The sequence below is a fragment of the Pantherophis guttatus genome, chromosome 1 (genome assembly GCF_059756535.1).
Source record: "Pantherophis guttatus breed Tessera chromosome 1, ASM5975653v1, whole genome shotgun sequence".
In the NCBI taxonomy this organism is placed as follows: Eukaryota; Metazoa; Chordata; class Lepidosauria; order Squamata; family Colubridae; genus Pantherophis; species Pantherophis guttatus.
Genome location: NC_142063.1, coordinates 347,786,632 through 347,800,662, shown reverse-complemented (window position 1 = coordinate 347,800,662; position 14,031 = coordinate 347,786,632). Strand labels below are relative to the sequence as shown.

Genomic DNA, 14,031 nt, shown 5'->3' with positions numbered 1-14,031 from the left:
AAAACGGCAAACAAATTTGCCTTCGAGAGACGCCCAAGGGGGAAAACGGGAGGAAATCTCCTCTCGTTCAACACACAGAAGCTGACGAGGTTTTTTTTTTTTTTTTAAAGATTCTCCCACAGCTAAACCAGCTTTGGGAAGAAAAGTGGTTTATCCTGGGTTTGTTGTGACCAGCTGCCCCCCCCCTCCCTACAACAATGTCCAATAAACTTTCAATTTTCTCGAGTATTCCTAGAGCAGTGTTTCTCAACCTTGGTAGCTTGAAGATGGGTGGACTTCAACTCCCAGAATCCCCCAGCCAGCAGCGCTGGCTGGGGGATTCTGGGAGTTGAAGTCCACCCATCTTCAAGCTTCCAAGGTTGAAAAACACTGTTCTAGAGGCCTTTCAATCTCTGAAATCCCTGAGGCTGAGGGGAGGCAGGGGCTGTTTGAGGGGAGGGGTCTTCTGCTTGAGCTATGGACCCCTCCCTTGGACAGCCGGCTCGTGGAAGCGGCCAGATCAGAGTAACAGAGTGGGAAGGGACCTTAGAGGTCTTCTAGTCCAGCCCCCTGCTTCAGAAGGAGACCCTAGATACCCTATATAACCTATGGCACGTGAGCATTGGCCTAGCTCAGCAAACGGGCTGTTTGCGGCCTCCAGAGGGTCTCTGGGGGGTGGGAAAGGCCATTTTCGCCCTCCCCAGGCTCCAGGGCCTTTCTAGGAAAAAACAGGCCTACTGGGCCCACCGTGCCATCATGTGCCAAAAGCGCAGGGAGCACGGGGGGGGGGGGTATCACGCGTGCATTCGTGGGGGAGGCACATTGAATTATGAGTATGGACACGCACACGCATGACCCCCCCCTGCACTCCCCCCGCTTTTGGCACGCGACGGCAAAAAGGTTAGCCATCACTGCTATGTACCAAGGGTGTCCAACTTTGGAACTTTTAAGACTTGAGGACTTGAAAAATGTATATTTCATTTTTAGGATTTTTTTTTATTTTATGATTTGTCATTTTATTTTATTTCATTTCATTTCATTTTTTTTTTATTGTTTTAATGTTTTAGATCAGTCTTTCATCTATCTAACACGTCTCGCCAAAGGTGGCTCTACGAGCCTTACACATATTTTTTATTTTATTTATTTATTTATTTAATTTGTATACCGCCCTTCTCCCAGAAGGGACTCAGGGTGGTGAATATTGAATTAAATGCAGTGTAATACATGAAAACAATAAATAAATTTTAATTTATTTAATTTATTTAATTTATTAAATGAATTAAATTTAAAGATTCAATGAAATCAATGTTTCTTATGCTAAGCTTACTGTAATCTGTAAATTGAAGAACATAATATAACCACATAACATAAAAAATATCCTTTGTCTGAAACGGTGTAGGGTTGGACTAGAAGATCTCCAAGGTCCCTTCTAGCTCTGTGATTCTGTATTCTTATTTATTTATCTTATTAGATTTTCATACTGCCCTTCTCCCACTGGACTCAGGGCTAATCCTGAGTTTAGCCCTGATTCTAATCCTGAGATTCTAATCCTTAAAAGAAATCCAGAAGGCCCCATGGAACTTGGATGGGTTCAGAAGAGTACAGGTAGTTCTTGATTTACAACCGTTTTCATTTAGCGACCATTCGTAGTTACAATGGCACTGATAAAAGTGACTTACGGCCCAGTCCTCGCACTTATAACCATCTTGGCTTCCCCACAATCACGGGATCTAAATTCAGACGCTTGGCAATGGGCTCATATGTACGACAGTTGCAGATAAAAACACAAAATGTGAAACACAACGAGCCCTCAACATACAACAGTTCATTTAGTGACCATTCAAAGTTACAGCGGCACTGAAAAAACTGACTGATGACGGCGTCTCACACTTGTGACCCACGGCCACGCGATCGTCATTAAGACGCTCGGCAATGGACTCGTCTTTATGACGGTTGCAGTATCCCGGTATCACGTGATTTTCCCTTCCGGCGAGCGTAAGTCAAGGAGGAGGCTGGGTTTGTTTAACGACTGTGCGAGTCACTTAACGACTGTGTCAAATTAGGCCGTAAAATCGGGCGCGACTCACTGAACAAGTCCCTGGCTTAACGGCGGGAATTGTCCCCCCATTGTGGTTGTGATGCAAGGACTGCTTGTACGTCTGGAGGAAATATTTGGGGAATTAATTGCTCAAGAAAAGGTGTGTGAAATTTCACAATCGGAAACGAGTCACTTCCTGGTGACACTGGTCTCATCCTGGGTGAGGCTGAAAAATTGCCTACATGACAACAAAGCCCAGCCTTCCTGCACACAACAGCACCAGAAGTTGTGGGTGTGCCATCTCTGCGAGATTGGGCAGCCATCTCTATCGCACAACTAGTCCTCGACTCACAATTCATTTAGCGACCGTTGGAGCTTCCCGTGGCCTTGAAAAGAAAGTCTTAGGACCACTGTTCACACTTAACAACCGTTCCCGCTCGTGCAGTGGTGGTATTCCCACCTGCCCCGGCACTATGCCATCCTATTTAGCCACGCACGTGAGCATTTTTGGTGTGCGACAAACCAGTGATAAAATTATGTGAAACCCAACCTCTGGTCAGGTGATCAAAAATCAGACACATGACAATGGACTCATCATTATAACGGTCGTAGTGTCCCCATGGGGTTGTGTGATCCCCTTTTGTGACCATCGGTGGGGAAGTCGGATGGGGCGAAACCGACTTCATTGTCTCACTTAGCAACAGAAATTTGGGGCTCAAGAGCGCTCATAAGTGGAGGACTGTCTGTATAGGATAAGGATGTCCCTACTTGGGAAGTTTAAGACTCGTGGACTTCAACTCCCAGAATTCCACAGCCAGCCGTGGGTAGGGGGTTAGGGTAATAAAAGCAATAAAAAAATAAAAACAATAGAAATAAAATAAAAACAATAAAAATAAAATAAAAACATTAAAATAAAAAAATGAAATAAAGAATAATAAAATAAAAATCATTAAAATTATGAAATAAACAATAGAATAAAATAAAAATTAAAAATTAAATTAAAATTAAAACAATAAAATTAAAATAAAACAAAACAATAGAAATAAAATAAAAAATAAAAAAATAAAAACAAAATAAAAACAATAAAAACAATAAAATACAATAAAATAAAAACAATGAAAACAATAAAATAATAAAATAAAATAATAAAATAAAGTAAAATAAAATAAATAATAAAATAAAATAAAATAAAATAAAATAAATAAAATAATAAAATAAAATAAAATAAAATAAAATAAAATAAAATAAAATAAAATAAAATAAAATAAAATAAAATAAAATAAAATGCTTGATCCTTGGAGTTCTGAAGTATCATTTTCCCACTTTGCAAAACTGCTCTAAATGCAGAGTGAGGCTTAGTTGGGTCAACGAAGCCGGAAGGGGCAAACAGGAAGTGTCTCCATGGGAAAAGATGCTCCATCCCTCTGCCCTTCTTCCGCTTGGCACTGCCCACGCCTTGGCTCTGCTGCTCCCATCCTGAAGACTGGAAATTAGAAACTGGACTTTTGGAACTTGCTACTTCAGTCTATGCCAACCTGAGGCACTTTCCGATGGGTGGACTTCAACTCCCAGAATTCCCCAGCTGGGGAATTCTGGGAGTTGAAGTCCACCCATCGGAAAGTGCCCCAGATTGACAGACTGCTATAACTTCTAGGCTCCTCACCATGATAGGGATGTTCACAAACAAAGCCTTACAAACCAGGATGCCTCTGAACTCTGTAGGACACAACTTCCAGAGACCCACCCACCACCCCACCTGGCTCACCTTCTTCTGGCACGACTGACGGATCTCCTCCACTTCCTCATCGCGGCTCTCCACTTCCTTGGAGTGCGTCTGTCGCAATCTCTCCATCTCCATCTCCAGGCGGAGTTTGGCCTGGTGGGGGGGAAAAGAGTTGGTGAGAGGGGGGCTTCCTCAAAGGGAACGGAGGGGACGGGACCCCCAGCATGGGAGGGAGGGCATCTAAGGGGTCTACTTGGCCACTTTAAGACTGGTGGACTTCAACTCCCAGAATTCCTCAGCCATCCAACCGTGGCCACTTTAACACTGGTGGACTTCAACTCCCAGAATTCCCCAGCCATCCAACCGTGGCCACTTTAACACTGGTGGACTTCAATTCCCAGAATTCCCCAGCCATCCAACCATGGCCACTTTAAGACTGGTGGACTTCAACTCCCAGAATTCCTCAGCCATCCAACCGTGGCCACTTTAACACTGGTGGACTTCAACTCCCAGAATTCCCCAGACAGCCATGCTGGATGAGGAATTCTGGGAATTGAAGTCCACCAGGCTTAACATGGTCAAGTTTGGAGATCCCTGGTCTAGGAGGACAACTGCCCCTCTTCTGGGATTGCTCAGTCTAACGCAAAGCATCCAACGTTTTTGAAGATGAAACATGGGTCCTGGGGGAGGAGGGACACCCCCCCCACCCCCCCCAGGTTTCACTTTCTTCTCTTTCTCCCTGGGCGGAAGGGGTGATAGATAAAGAAGAAGATGGATTTGAAGAAACTTCAAAGGTTTTGCCAACTTCCCAACCGAACAAAGCAGGCAGCTACACAAAATAACCTCAAATTACAGTGTCATTTATCTAATCTATCTATTTGTCTATGTGTCTTTATTCGTCTGTCTCCAGGGTATTTTCCTTCCTTCCTTCCTTCCATCCATCCTTCCACCCAGCCATCCTTCCATATCATCATATTTTCTATATCATCCTTTCACCATCCATCCATATCCATCCATATCATCATATTTTCTATCTATCATATCCATCCATCATCTATCCATCCATCCATTCACCATCCATCCATCCATCCATTCATCCATCCATATCATGATATTTTCTGTCTATCTATCATCATATCCATCCATCATCTATCCATCCATCCATTCACCATCCATCCATCCATCCATATCATGATATTTTCTGTCTATCATCATATCCATCCATCATCTATTCATCCATCCATTCACCATCCATCCATCCATCCATCTCATCATATTTTCTATCTATCATCATATCCATCCATCATCTATCCATCCATCCATTCACCATCCATCTATCCATCCATCCATATCATCATATTTTCTATCTATCATCATATCCATCCATCATCTATCCATCCATCCATTCACCATCCATCTATCCATCCATCCATATCATCATATTTTCTATCTATCATCATATCCATCCATCATCTATCCATCCATCCATCCATTCACCATCCATCCATCCATCCATATCATCATATTTTCTATCTATCATCATATCCATCCATTTATCTATCCATCCATCCATTCATCCATCCATATCATCATATTTTCTGTCTATCTATCATCATATCCATCCATCATCTATCCATCCATCCATTCACCATCCATCCATCCATATCATGATATTTTCTGTCTATCATCATATCCATCCATCATCTATCCATCCATCCATTCACCATCCATCCATATCATCATATTTTCTGTCTATCATCATATCCATGCATCATCTATCCATCCATCCATTCACCATCCATCCATCCATCCATCCATCCATATCATCATATTTTCTATCATCATATCCATCCATCATCTATCCATCCATCCATTCACCATCCATCCATCCATCCATCCATATCATCATATTTTCTGTCTATCTATCATCATATCCATCCATCATCTATCCATCCATCCATTCACCATCCATCCATCCATCCATCCATCCATATCATCATATTTTCTGTCTATCATCATATCCATCCATCATCTATCATCCATCCATTCACCATCCATCCATCCATCCATCCATCCATCCATCCATCCATCCATCCATATCATCATATTTTCTGTCTATCTATCATCATATCCATCCATTTATCTATCATCTATCCATTCATCCATTCACCATCCAACCATCCATATCCATCCACCCATCCATCCATCCAATTCATATGCCTTATCCTTTTCTTTGGCTTCCGATCCTCAAGATAATTGGGGGGGGGGTTCCAGACAACTGCTGCAGCGAGGCATAGATGTAGTTGGGACCCCTATGAGCTGGAGGATGGAGGAGAAAGCGAGGGCCTTCTGGGCAGGAAGAGGAAGTATTAGTGAGGTTCATTAATGCTCACGGTCCGTTCACTCTATGAGTTAGATGGGTGGTCTCTAAATTAGGTAGGTAGGCCTATGGATGGATATATGGACAAATAGATAGATGATGGATGGATGGACAGAGATAAACAGAGACAGACAGACAGATATGGATAGTTGGATGGATAAATTAGATGGATGGATATAGATGGAGGCAGATTCCCGCGTCAATACACCCTACCACCCCCCCTTCATCTGAGAACTGGCGGGCAGCTGAGGCTGCGGCATCGATCAGCTTCGCTTTGCCAGCTCCTGCCAGCTTCTGCACTCCACACACCCCTTCATGCTGGGACGGGCAATATTTAGAGCCAGCTGCCAGCCGGAAGCCAGCTTGGCTGGCAAACAAACCCCACTGGGGTTGCCTGGGGGTCCTGGGAAGAGAGCCACTGGATCAATGGGCTCTGAAGGGTGATTACTTACAAGCCACAAAGGGAGGCAAAAGACCAAAACACACAGACACAGCAATCAGCACCCAGAGGAGCAGAGATTAACTCCAAGATTAACAACAATACAACAACCAAGGAGTAAACAATCCCCCAATTAAGGAACTGCCAAAAGCCCAAAGCAAGAACCCCCCCAGGACCACTCCCACCGACACTGGCAGGGCAAGCTAGAAGATAAGATAAGAACAAACTGTGCTTCCCACTAGCATTGATGATGTTCCCTAGTTGGGTCATGAAATGCCTGCGAGAAAACAAAGAAGCTCAGCGAGCACCAGGGACTCCATCTCTCTCTCTCTCTCTCTCTCTCCTCTATCTAATCTCTATCTAACCTGTCTGTCTATTCATCCATCCATCCATCCATCCATCATCTCTCTCTATCATCTATCTAATCTCTTATCTATCTATCTATCTATCTATCTATCTATCTATCTATCTATCTATCCATCCATCTATCCATCCATCCATCATCTCTCTATCATCTATCTAATCTCCTATCTATCTATCTATCTATCTATCTATCTATCTATCTATCTATCTATCTATCTATCTATCTATCTATCTTCCATCTATCTATCTATCTTTACCTCTTTAACTATCTATCTATCCATCGATCTATCCATCCATCATCTCTCTCTCTATCATCTATCTAATCTCCTATCTATCTATCTATCTATCTATCTATCTATCTATCTATCTATCTATCTATCTATCTATCTATCCATCTATCTATCTTTACCTCTTTAACTCTATCCATCCATCCATCCATCCATCCATCCATCCATCCATCCATCCATCCATCCATCCATCTCTCTCTCTCTCTCTTTCTCTCTGTTGGTGTCTATCTAATCAAAGAACCATCAAGGAGAAAATGACACTCTGACGAACACGGACAGGACAAGCAACTTGTATATAAACAGTATATAAAAGCCCCCCCCTCCCAGCACTGATGATGTTCCCTAATTGGGTCATGAAACGTCTACAAGAAAACCACCAAGTTCAGAGAGCACCAAGGACCCACAGTTGTCCTCCTCCTCTTCCTCCTCCTCCCCCACTCCACAAACCTCCCTCTCTTCTAGTACTGATGATGTTCCCTAGTTGGGTCATGAAACGTCTACAAGAAAACCACCAAGCTCAGAGAGCACCAAGGACTACACAGCTGTCCTCCTCCTCTTCCTCCTCCTCCTCCTCTCCACAAACCTCCCTCCCTTCTAGCACTGATGATGTTCCCTAGTTGGGTCATGAAACGTCTGTCAGAAAAAAAACCACCCAGCTGAAAGAGCACCCAGGACCCTTCCCTTCAGCCCCGAGCTAGAAAACGTTCTCCTTTTCTCGCCCGTCACTCACCCTCCGTGCTGCCGCGGCTTCTAAGGCCTGCATGGCTGAGACGGTGGCAGGGCAGCTGCCTCTTCCCCTCCCTGGCACCCCAAACTGCCGAGCGAGCGAGCGAGCGAGTGGCGTCTTCTCCCAGGGCAGGAGAAGGGCACGGGGCCCCAATGTGCAAGGAGAGGAGAAGCTGGCGTCTCTCCCGTGAAACCCGGCACGCCCAGAAAACCGGCACAGCCAGAGCCGCGGCAGGGAGGGCCGGGTGCCCCGCCCTGGGCTTTTACCTGCTCCAGCATCTGGATGGTGCCCGCCTGCTCGTCCAGCTCCTCCTCCTGGTCTTTGGCTTTGGCCTCCAGGTCCCGCAGCTGCTTGCGGACTTTGGCCAAGGAGGCCTCGTCTTTGGACTCCTGGCAGGAGAGGTCTTGTAGCTCTGCCTCCAGGCCCTGGACCTTCTGCGTGGAGGTCGCGATCTGGGCCTCCTTCTCCTGCAAAGGGTAGTGGGGGGGGGCAAAGAGGGCATGGGCGGAGGGAAAGGGAGACCAAACTGCCTCCCACCCCCCCAAAATTCAGCCAGAGGCTCCATCGGCAGCGGTTCATAAAACATTGGAAGGAACATTGCAGATCGTCTAGTCCAGAGGTCTTCAAACTTGGCAGCTTTAAGACTGGTGGACTTCAACTCCCAGAATTCTCCAGCCAGCTCTGTAGAGCTGGCTGGAGAATTCTGGGAGTTGAAGTCCACCAGTCTTAAAGCTGCCAAGTTTGAAGACCTCTGATCTAGTCCAACCCCTTGCCCAAGGTAAGAGACCTCGGAGAGATTCTACCCATTCTCCACCCTCCCTTCCTCCCTCTCTCCTTTCCTTCCTTCCTCCCTCTCTTCTTTCCTTCCTCTGTTCTCCACTCTTCCTTTCTTCTGCCCTCCCTTTGTCTTCCTTTCTTCCTTTCTCGATTCTTCCTTCCTTGTTCCCTCCCTTCATCTCCTTCCTTCCTTTCGCTTTTCTCCATTCTTCTTTTCTTCTTCCCTCTCTTCATTTCCTTCCTTCCTCTTTTCCCCTTCATTCTTCCTTCCATCTTCCCTCTCCTCCTCCTTCCTTCCCTCCCTCTCTTCTTTCCTTCCTCTTTTCTCCAGTCTTCCTTTCTTCTTCCCTCTTTTCACCTTCCTTCCCTCCCTCTCTTCTTTCCCTCCTTTCTCCATTCTTCCTTTCTTTTTCCCTCTCTTCATCTTCTTCTCTCCCTCCCTCCCTCTCTTCTTTCTTTCATTCCTTCCTCTTTTCTCCATTCTTCCTTTCTTCTTCCCTCTCTTCACCTTCTTTCCCTCCCTCTCTTCTTTCCTTCCTCTTTTCTCCATTCTTCCTTTCTTCTTCCCTCTCTTCAGCTTCTTCCTTCCCTCCTTTCCTTCCTTCCTTCCTCTTTTCTCCATTCTCCCTTTCTTCTTCCCTCTCTTCATCTTCTTCCTTCCCTCCCTCTCTTCTTTCCTTCCTTCCTTCCTCTTTTCTCCATTCTTCCTTTCTTCTTCCCTGCCTTCATCTCTTTCCTTCCTTTCACTTTTCTCCATTCTCCCTTCCTTCCTTCTCACCATTCTTCCGTCCTTTTCTCCATTCTTCCTTTCTTCTTCCCTGCCTTCATCTCTTTCCTTCCTTCCACTTTTCTCCATTCCTTTCTTCTTCCCTGCCTTCATCTCTTTCCTTCCTTCCACTTTTCTCCATTCTTCTTTTCTTCTTCCCTCTTTTCGTCTTCCTTCCTTCCTCCCCTCCCTCTCCTTTCCTTCCTTCCTTCCCTCCCTCTCTTCTTTCCTTCCTTCCTTTCACTTTTCTCCATTCTCCCTTCCTTCCTTCTTTCCTTTTCACCATTCTTCCATCCCAGGAGTCCTTATGCCATCCCAGACAATCTTATCTTGAAGACCTCCAGTGAAGGAGCACCCACAACTCCTGGAGGCCAGCTGTTCCACGGCTTAATTGTCCTCCCTGTCAGGAAATTCCTCCTTAGTTCCACCTTGGACCTCCCTCTGACTTCCAACTCCTAGAACTTCCCAGCCAACTTGCTTTAAGATGAGTGAAGATAGAATTCTAGGGATGGAGGAGACCTTGGAGGCCATCCATTCCAACTCTTTCAAAGCAGGAGAACCTATAGCATTCCAGACAAATGGCTGACTAGTCTCTGCTTGGAAGCCTCCAGTGATGGAGCGCCCACAACTTCCAGTGGCAAGCTGTTCCATTGGTTAATTGTCCTCCCTGTCAGGAAATTCCTCCTTAGTTCCAGGTTGCTTCTCTCCTTGATGAGTTTCCATCTGTTGCTTCTTGTCTTGCCTTCAGGGGCTTTGGAGAAGAGGTTCACCCACCCCGCCACCCCGTTCCCTACGGTATCCACTCAAGAAGCTCCAAAGAGTTCATGGGGCTGAGGGCAACAGGAGCCTCCCAAAGACGCCCAAGAGCCGTGGCGGTGCAGTGGTTAGAATGCAACATCGCAGGCTAATTCTGCTGACTGCCGACTGCCAGGAGTTCGATCCTGACCTGCTCAGCTTTCCAATCTTCCGAGGTGGGTCAAATGAAGGACCCAGATTGTTGGGGGCAAGAAGCTGGTTCTGTAAATCGCTTAGAGAGGGCCGTGAAGCACTGTGAAGCGGTATATAAATCTAAGGGGTATTGCTTGTGAAGGGAAGGAAGGAAGGAAGGAAGGAAGGAAGGAAGGAAGGAAGGAAGGAAGGAAGGAAGGAAGGAAGGAAGGAAGGAAAGGGAAGATGAAGGAAGGATGGAAGACAAGAAGGAAGGGAGAAGGAAGGAAGGAAAGAAAGGGAAGATGAAGGAAGGATGGAAGACAAGAAGGAAGGGAGAAGGAAGGAAGGAAAGAAAGGGAAGATGAAAAGGAAGGAAGGAAGACAAGAAGGAGGGGAGGAGGAAGGAAGGAAAAGGAAGGAAGGAAGGAGAAGATGAGAAGGAAGGAAGACAAAAAGGAAGGAAGGGAAATGAGGAGAAGGAAGGAAGGAAGGAAGGAAGGAAGGAAGGAAGGAAGGAAGGAAGGAAGGAAGGAAAGAAGGGGAAGATGAAGGAACGATGGAAGACAAGAAGGAAGGGAGAAGGAAGGAAGGAAGGAAGGAAAGAAAGGGAAGATGAAAAGGAAGGAAGACAAGAAGGAGGGGAGGAGGAAGGAAGGAAAAGGAAGGAAGGAAGACAAGAAGGAAGGGAGGAAAGAAAGGGAAGATGAGAAGGAAGCATGGAAGACAAGAAAGAAGGGAGAAGGAAGGAAGACAAGAAGGAAGGAAGGAAGGAAGGAAGGAAGGAAGGAAGGAAGGAAGGAAGGAAGGAAGGAAGGAAGGAAGGAAGGAAGCTGTGGTGGCACAGTTGTTATAATGCAGTATTGCAGGCTGACTCTGCCCCCTACCAGCAGTTCAATCCTGACCAGTTCAAGGTCGGTCCTTCTGAAGTCAATGAAATGAGGACCCGGATTGTTGGGGGCCCCAGGCTGACTTTATAAACCGCTCAGAGATTGCTTTAAAGCACCGTGAAGCGGCATATAAGTCTAAAGGCCATGGCTATTGCTGAAACGAAGGACCCCACTCTCTGGACGCAGGGTGCAAACGGGGGGGGGGGTCGGGACCACCCACCTCCATCTGCTGCTTGAGGCTGAAGACCTCCGCGATCAGCATGTCCTTCTCCCGTCCCAGTTTCTCCCGCCCGAGTTTCTCACGCTGCGCCTCTTCGTGGGCCTGGGAAAGCTCGCCATCAAACCTATTGGTGGACCGGACAGACAGACAGACAGACAGACGGACAGACAGACAGACGGGAAAATGCAAAGAGGCCATTAAGGGATGTCCCCCTGGTACCCCCAGCCAGCTGTACCCCAGCAGAAGACGCTTCCACGTTCCCAACTCAATTTCGCCGGCCGAATATTTCATCCGGCGGCTGCTGTGGAGGGGAATCTAAACAAATCAGAAATCTAATAAAAACTCCAATTCGATCAAAAGAGGGAAGGGTTTTTCTCCAAGGCTGCTACAGATGCTGCCAAGGTCAGTTCTAAACCAGGGGTGGCCGACCACGGGGAGTCCTCGCCTTACGACCACCATGCGGGGATTACCTTGCCTTAATCTGCTCCCACCCCCACCCAATAAGTCCCACTGCAGGTGGTCCTTGAGTCACGACCACAACTGAGCCCAGAATTTCACTGTCGCTAAGTGAAACGCTTGCTAAGTGAGTTTTCCTCCGCTTTACGACCTTCCTCCCCGCAGTTGTTAAGTGAAACAATGCCGTTGATTGAGTTGGTAAAATGGTCGTTAAGTGACTCCGGCTTCCCTATTAACTTTGCTGGTCGCAAAATGGGATCGTGTGACTCCGTCATAACTATGAGTCAGTTGGGTTACTGATTTTAATTTGGTATTGTATTGTGATTTGTATTGAAGTTGTCATTTTGTAAGCCGCCTTGAGTCCCTAGGGAGAAAGGCGGCATATAAATCGCAATAAATAAATAAATAAATAAATAAATAAGTTACGAAGCATCTGAAGTTTGATCACATGACCGCGGAGATGGCTGCAATGGTCGTTAAGCGTGAAAAACGGTCATAAGTCATTTTTTTTCCAGTGCTGTTGCAACTTCGAACGGTCACTAAACAAATTGCCGTACCTGTATGGGCTCTTTATGACCTGTGGACTTCAACTCCCAGCATTCCATGCTGGCTGCCTTAGGAATTCTGGGAGTTGAAGTCCACAGGTGGTAAAGTGGCCCACTCCTCTTCTACAGTCTTTCCGAAATTAGAATTGTGGAAGGGGGGCACATCACATAAATTTAGCAGCCATTAACCGGGGAGGGGGAAGAGGTCCTCAGCTTCCGACGGTGCCCCCAGGAAGGAAAACAGCTCTGCGTCCAACCTTAAAAAAATCACCTTCGATGCCAGCTACGTTCCCCTGGCGCTGCCTGCCCTTCTTCAACCGTATCACATCAGGTACAATTTTTATTTTTATCCTCATGTACCTTGTTTTAAGCCTCCCATAAAATGGAATTCAGTCCTTACTGATCAAACTGATGGAGCCAAACCGACTGGATATATTTTATATTTTTCATCCAGCAACAGGCATTCCTCAACTTGCAACTTGGTTCATTTAGTGACTGACCATTCAAAGTTACATTTAAAAAAAGGGAGGGGTGTCTGTTTTTCACACTTACGACCGCTGGGGCATCCCTGGGGTCACCTGATCAAAATTCAGACAACGGACTCGTAAGTTATGACGGTCCAGAGGTCACGTGATCCCCTTTGCCAACCGTTGCAAAGTCAATGGGGAACTAAGCAACAGTGTCACTCACTTAACCTGCAGTGATTCCCTTAACAACGGTGGCAAGAAAGGCAGTAAAGTGGAGCAAAACTCACTTAACAACTGTCTCACTTAGCAACAGAAAGTTTGGACTTCCTGTATTTTGGGAAAAGAGAAAAAACCCTGGATGGCTTTGCAGATAGATGATAGATAGATAGATAGATAGATAGATAGATAGATAGATAGATAGATAGATAGATAGATAGATAGATAGATAGGATAGAGATAAACAAAAAGAAAGAAAGAAATAGAAAGAAATAGATAGATAGATAGATAGATAGATAGATAGATAGATAGATATGATAGAGATAAAGAAATAGAAAGATAGATAGATAGATAGATGATAGATAGATAAATATGATAGAGATAAACAAAAAGAAAGAAATAGAAAGAAATAGATAGATAGAGATAAACAAAAAGAAATAGAAATAGAAAGAAATAGATAGATAGATAGATAGATATGACAGACAGACAAAAAGAAAGAAGGAAAGAAAAATATAGATGTTAAACCTAGACAAAGAGAAAGAAAGAAAGATGGATGAATAGATGAATGGATAGATAGAGATGATATAGACAAAAGGAAAGAAGGAAAGAAAGAAAGATGATAAAGATAGACAAAGAGAAAGAAAGAAAGAAAGATGGATGGATGGATGGATGGATAGATAGATAGAGATGCTAGAGAGACAAAAAGAAAGAAAGAAAGACGGATGGATGGATGGATGGATAAATGATAGAGATAGACAAAGAGAAAGAAAGAAAGAGAAAGAAATAGATAGATAGACAGACTGACAGACAGACAGACAGATACATAGATGG

General features: G+C 45.2%; 1 protein-coding gene across 11 annotated transcripts in view; it reads right to left on the bottom strand.

The window, feature by feature from the left end:
* Positions 1–14,031, bottom strand: part of MYO18A (myosin XVIIIA) — a 212,522-nt gene that overhangs the window by 44,363 nt on the left and 154,128 nt on the right. For all 11 annotated transcript variants that reach the window (XM_087890417.1, XM_087890475.1, XM_087890399.1 and 8 more), the window contains 3 exons: positions 11,517–11,640; positions 8,203–8,403; positions 3,783–3,893 (listed from right to left, as the gene is read on the bottom strand). In XM_087890417.1, the coding sequence (XP_087746543.1) occupies positions 3,783–3,893; positions 8,203–8,403; positions 11,517–11,640 (436 nt within the window). The remainder of the gene's footprint in view (positions 1–3,782; positions 3,894–8,202; positions 8,404–11,516; positions 11,641–14,031) is intronic.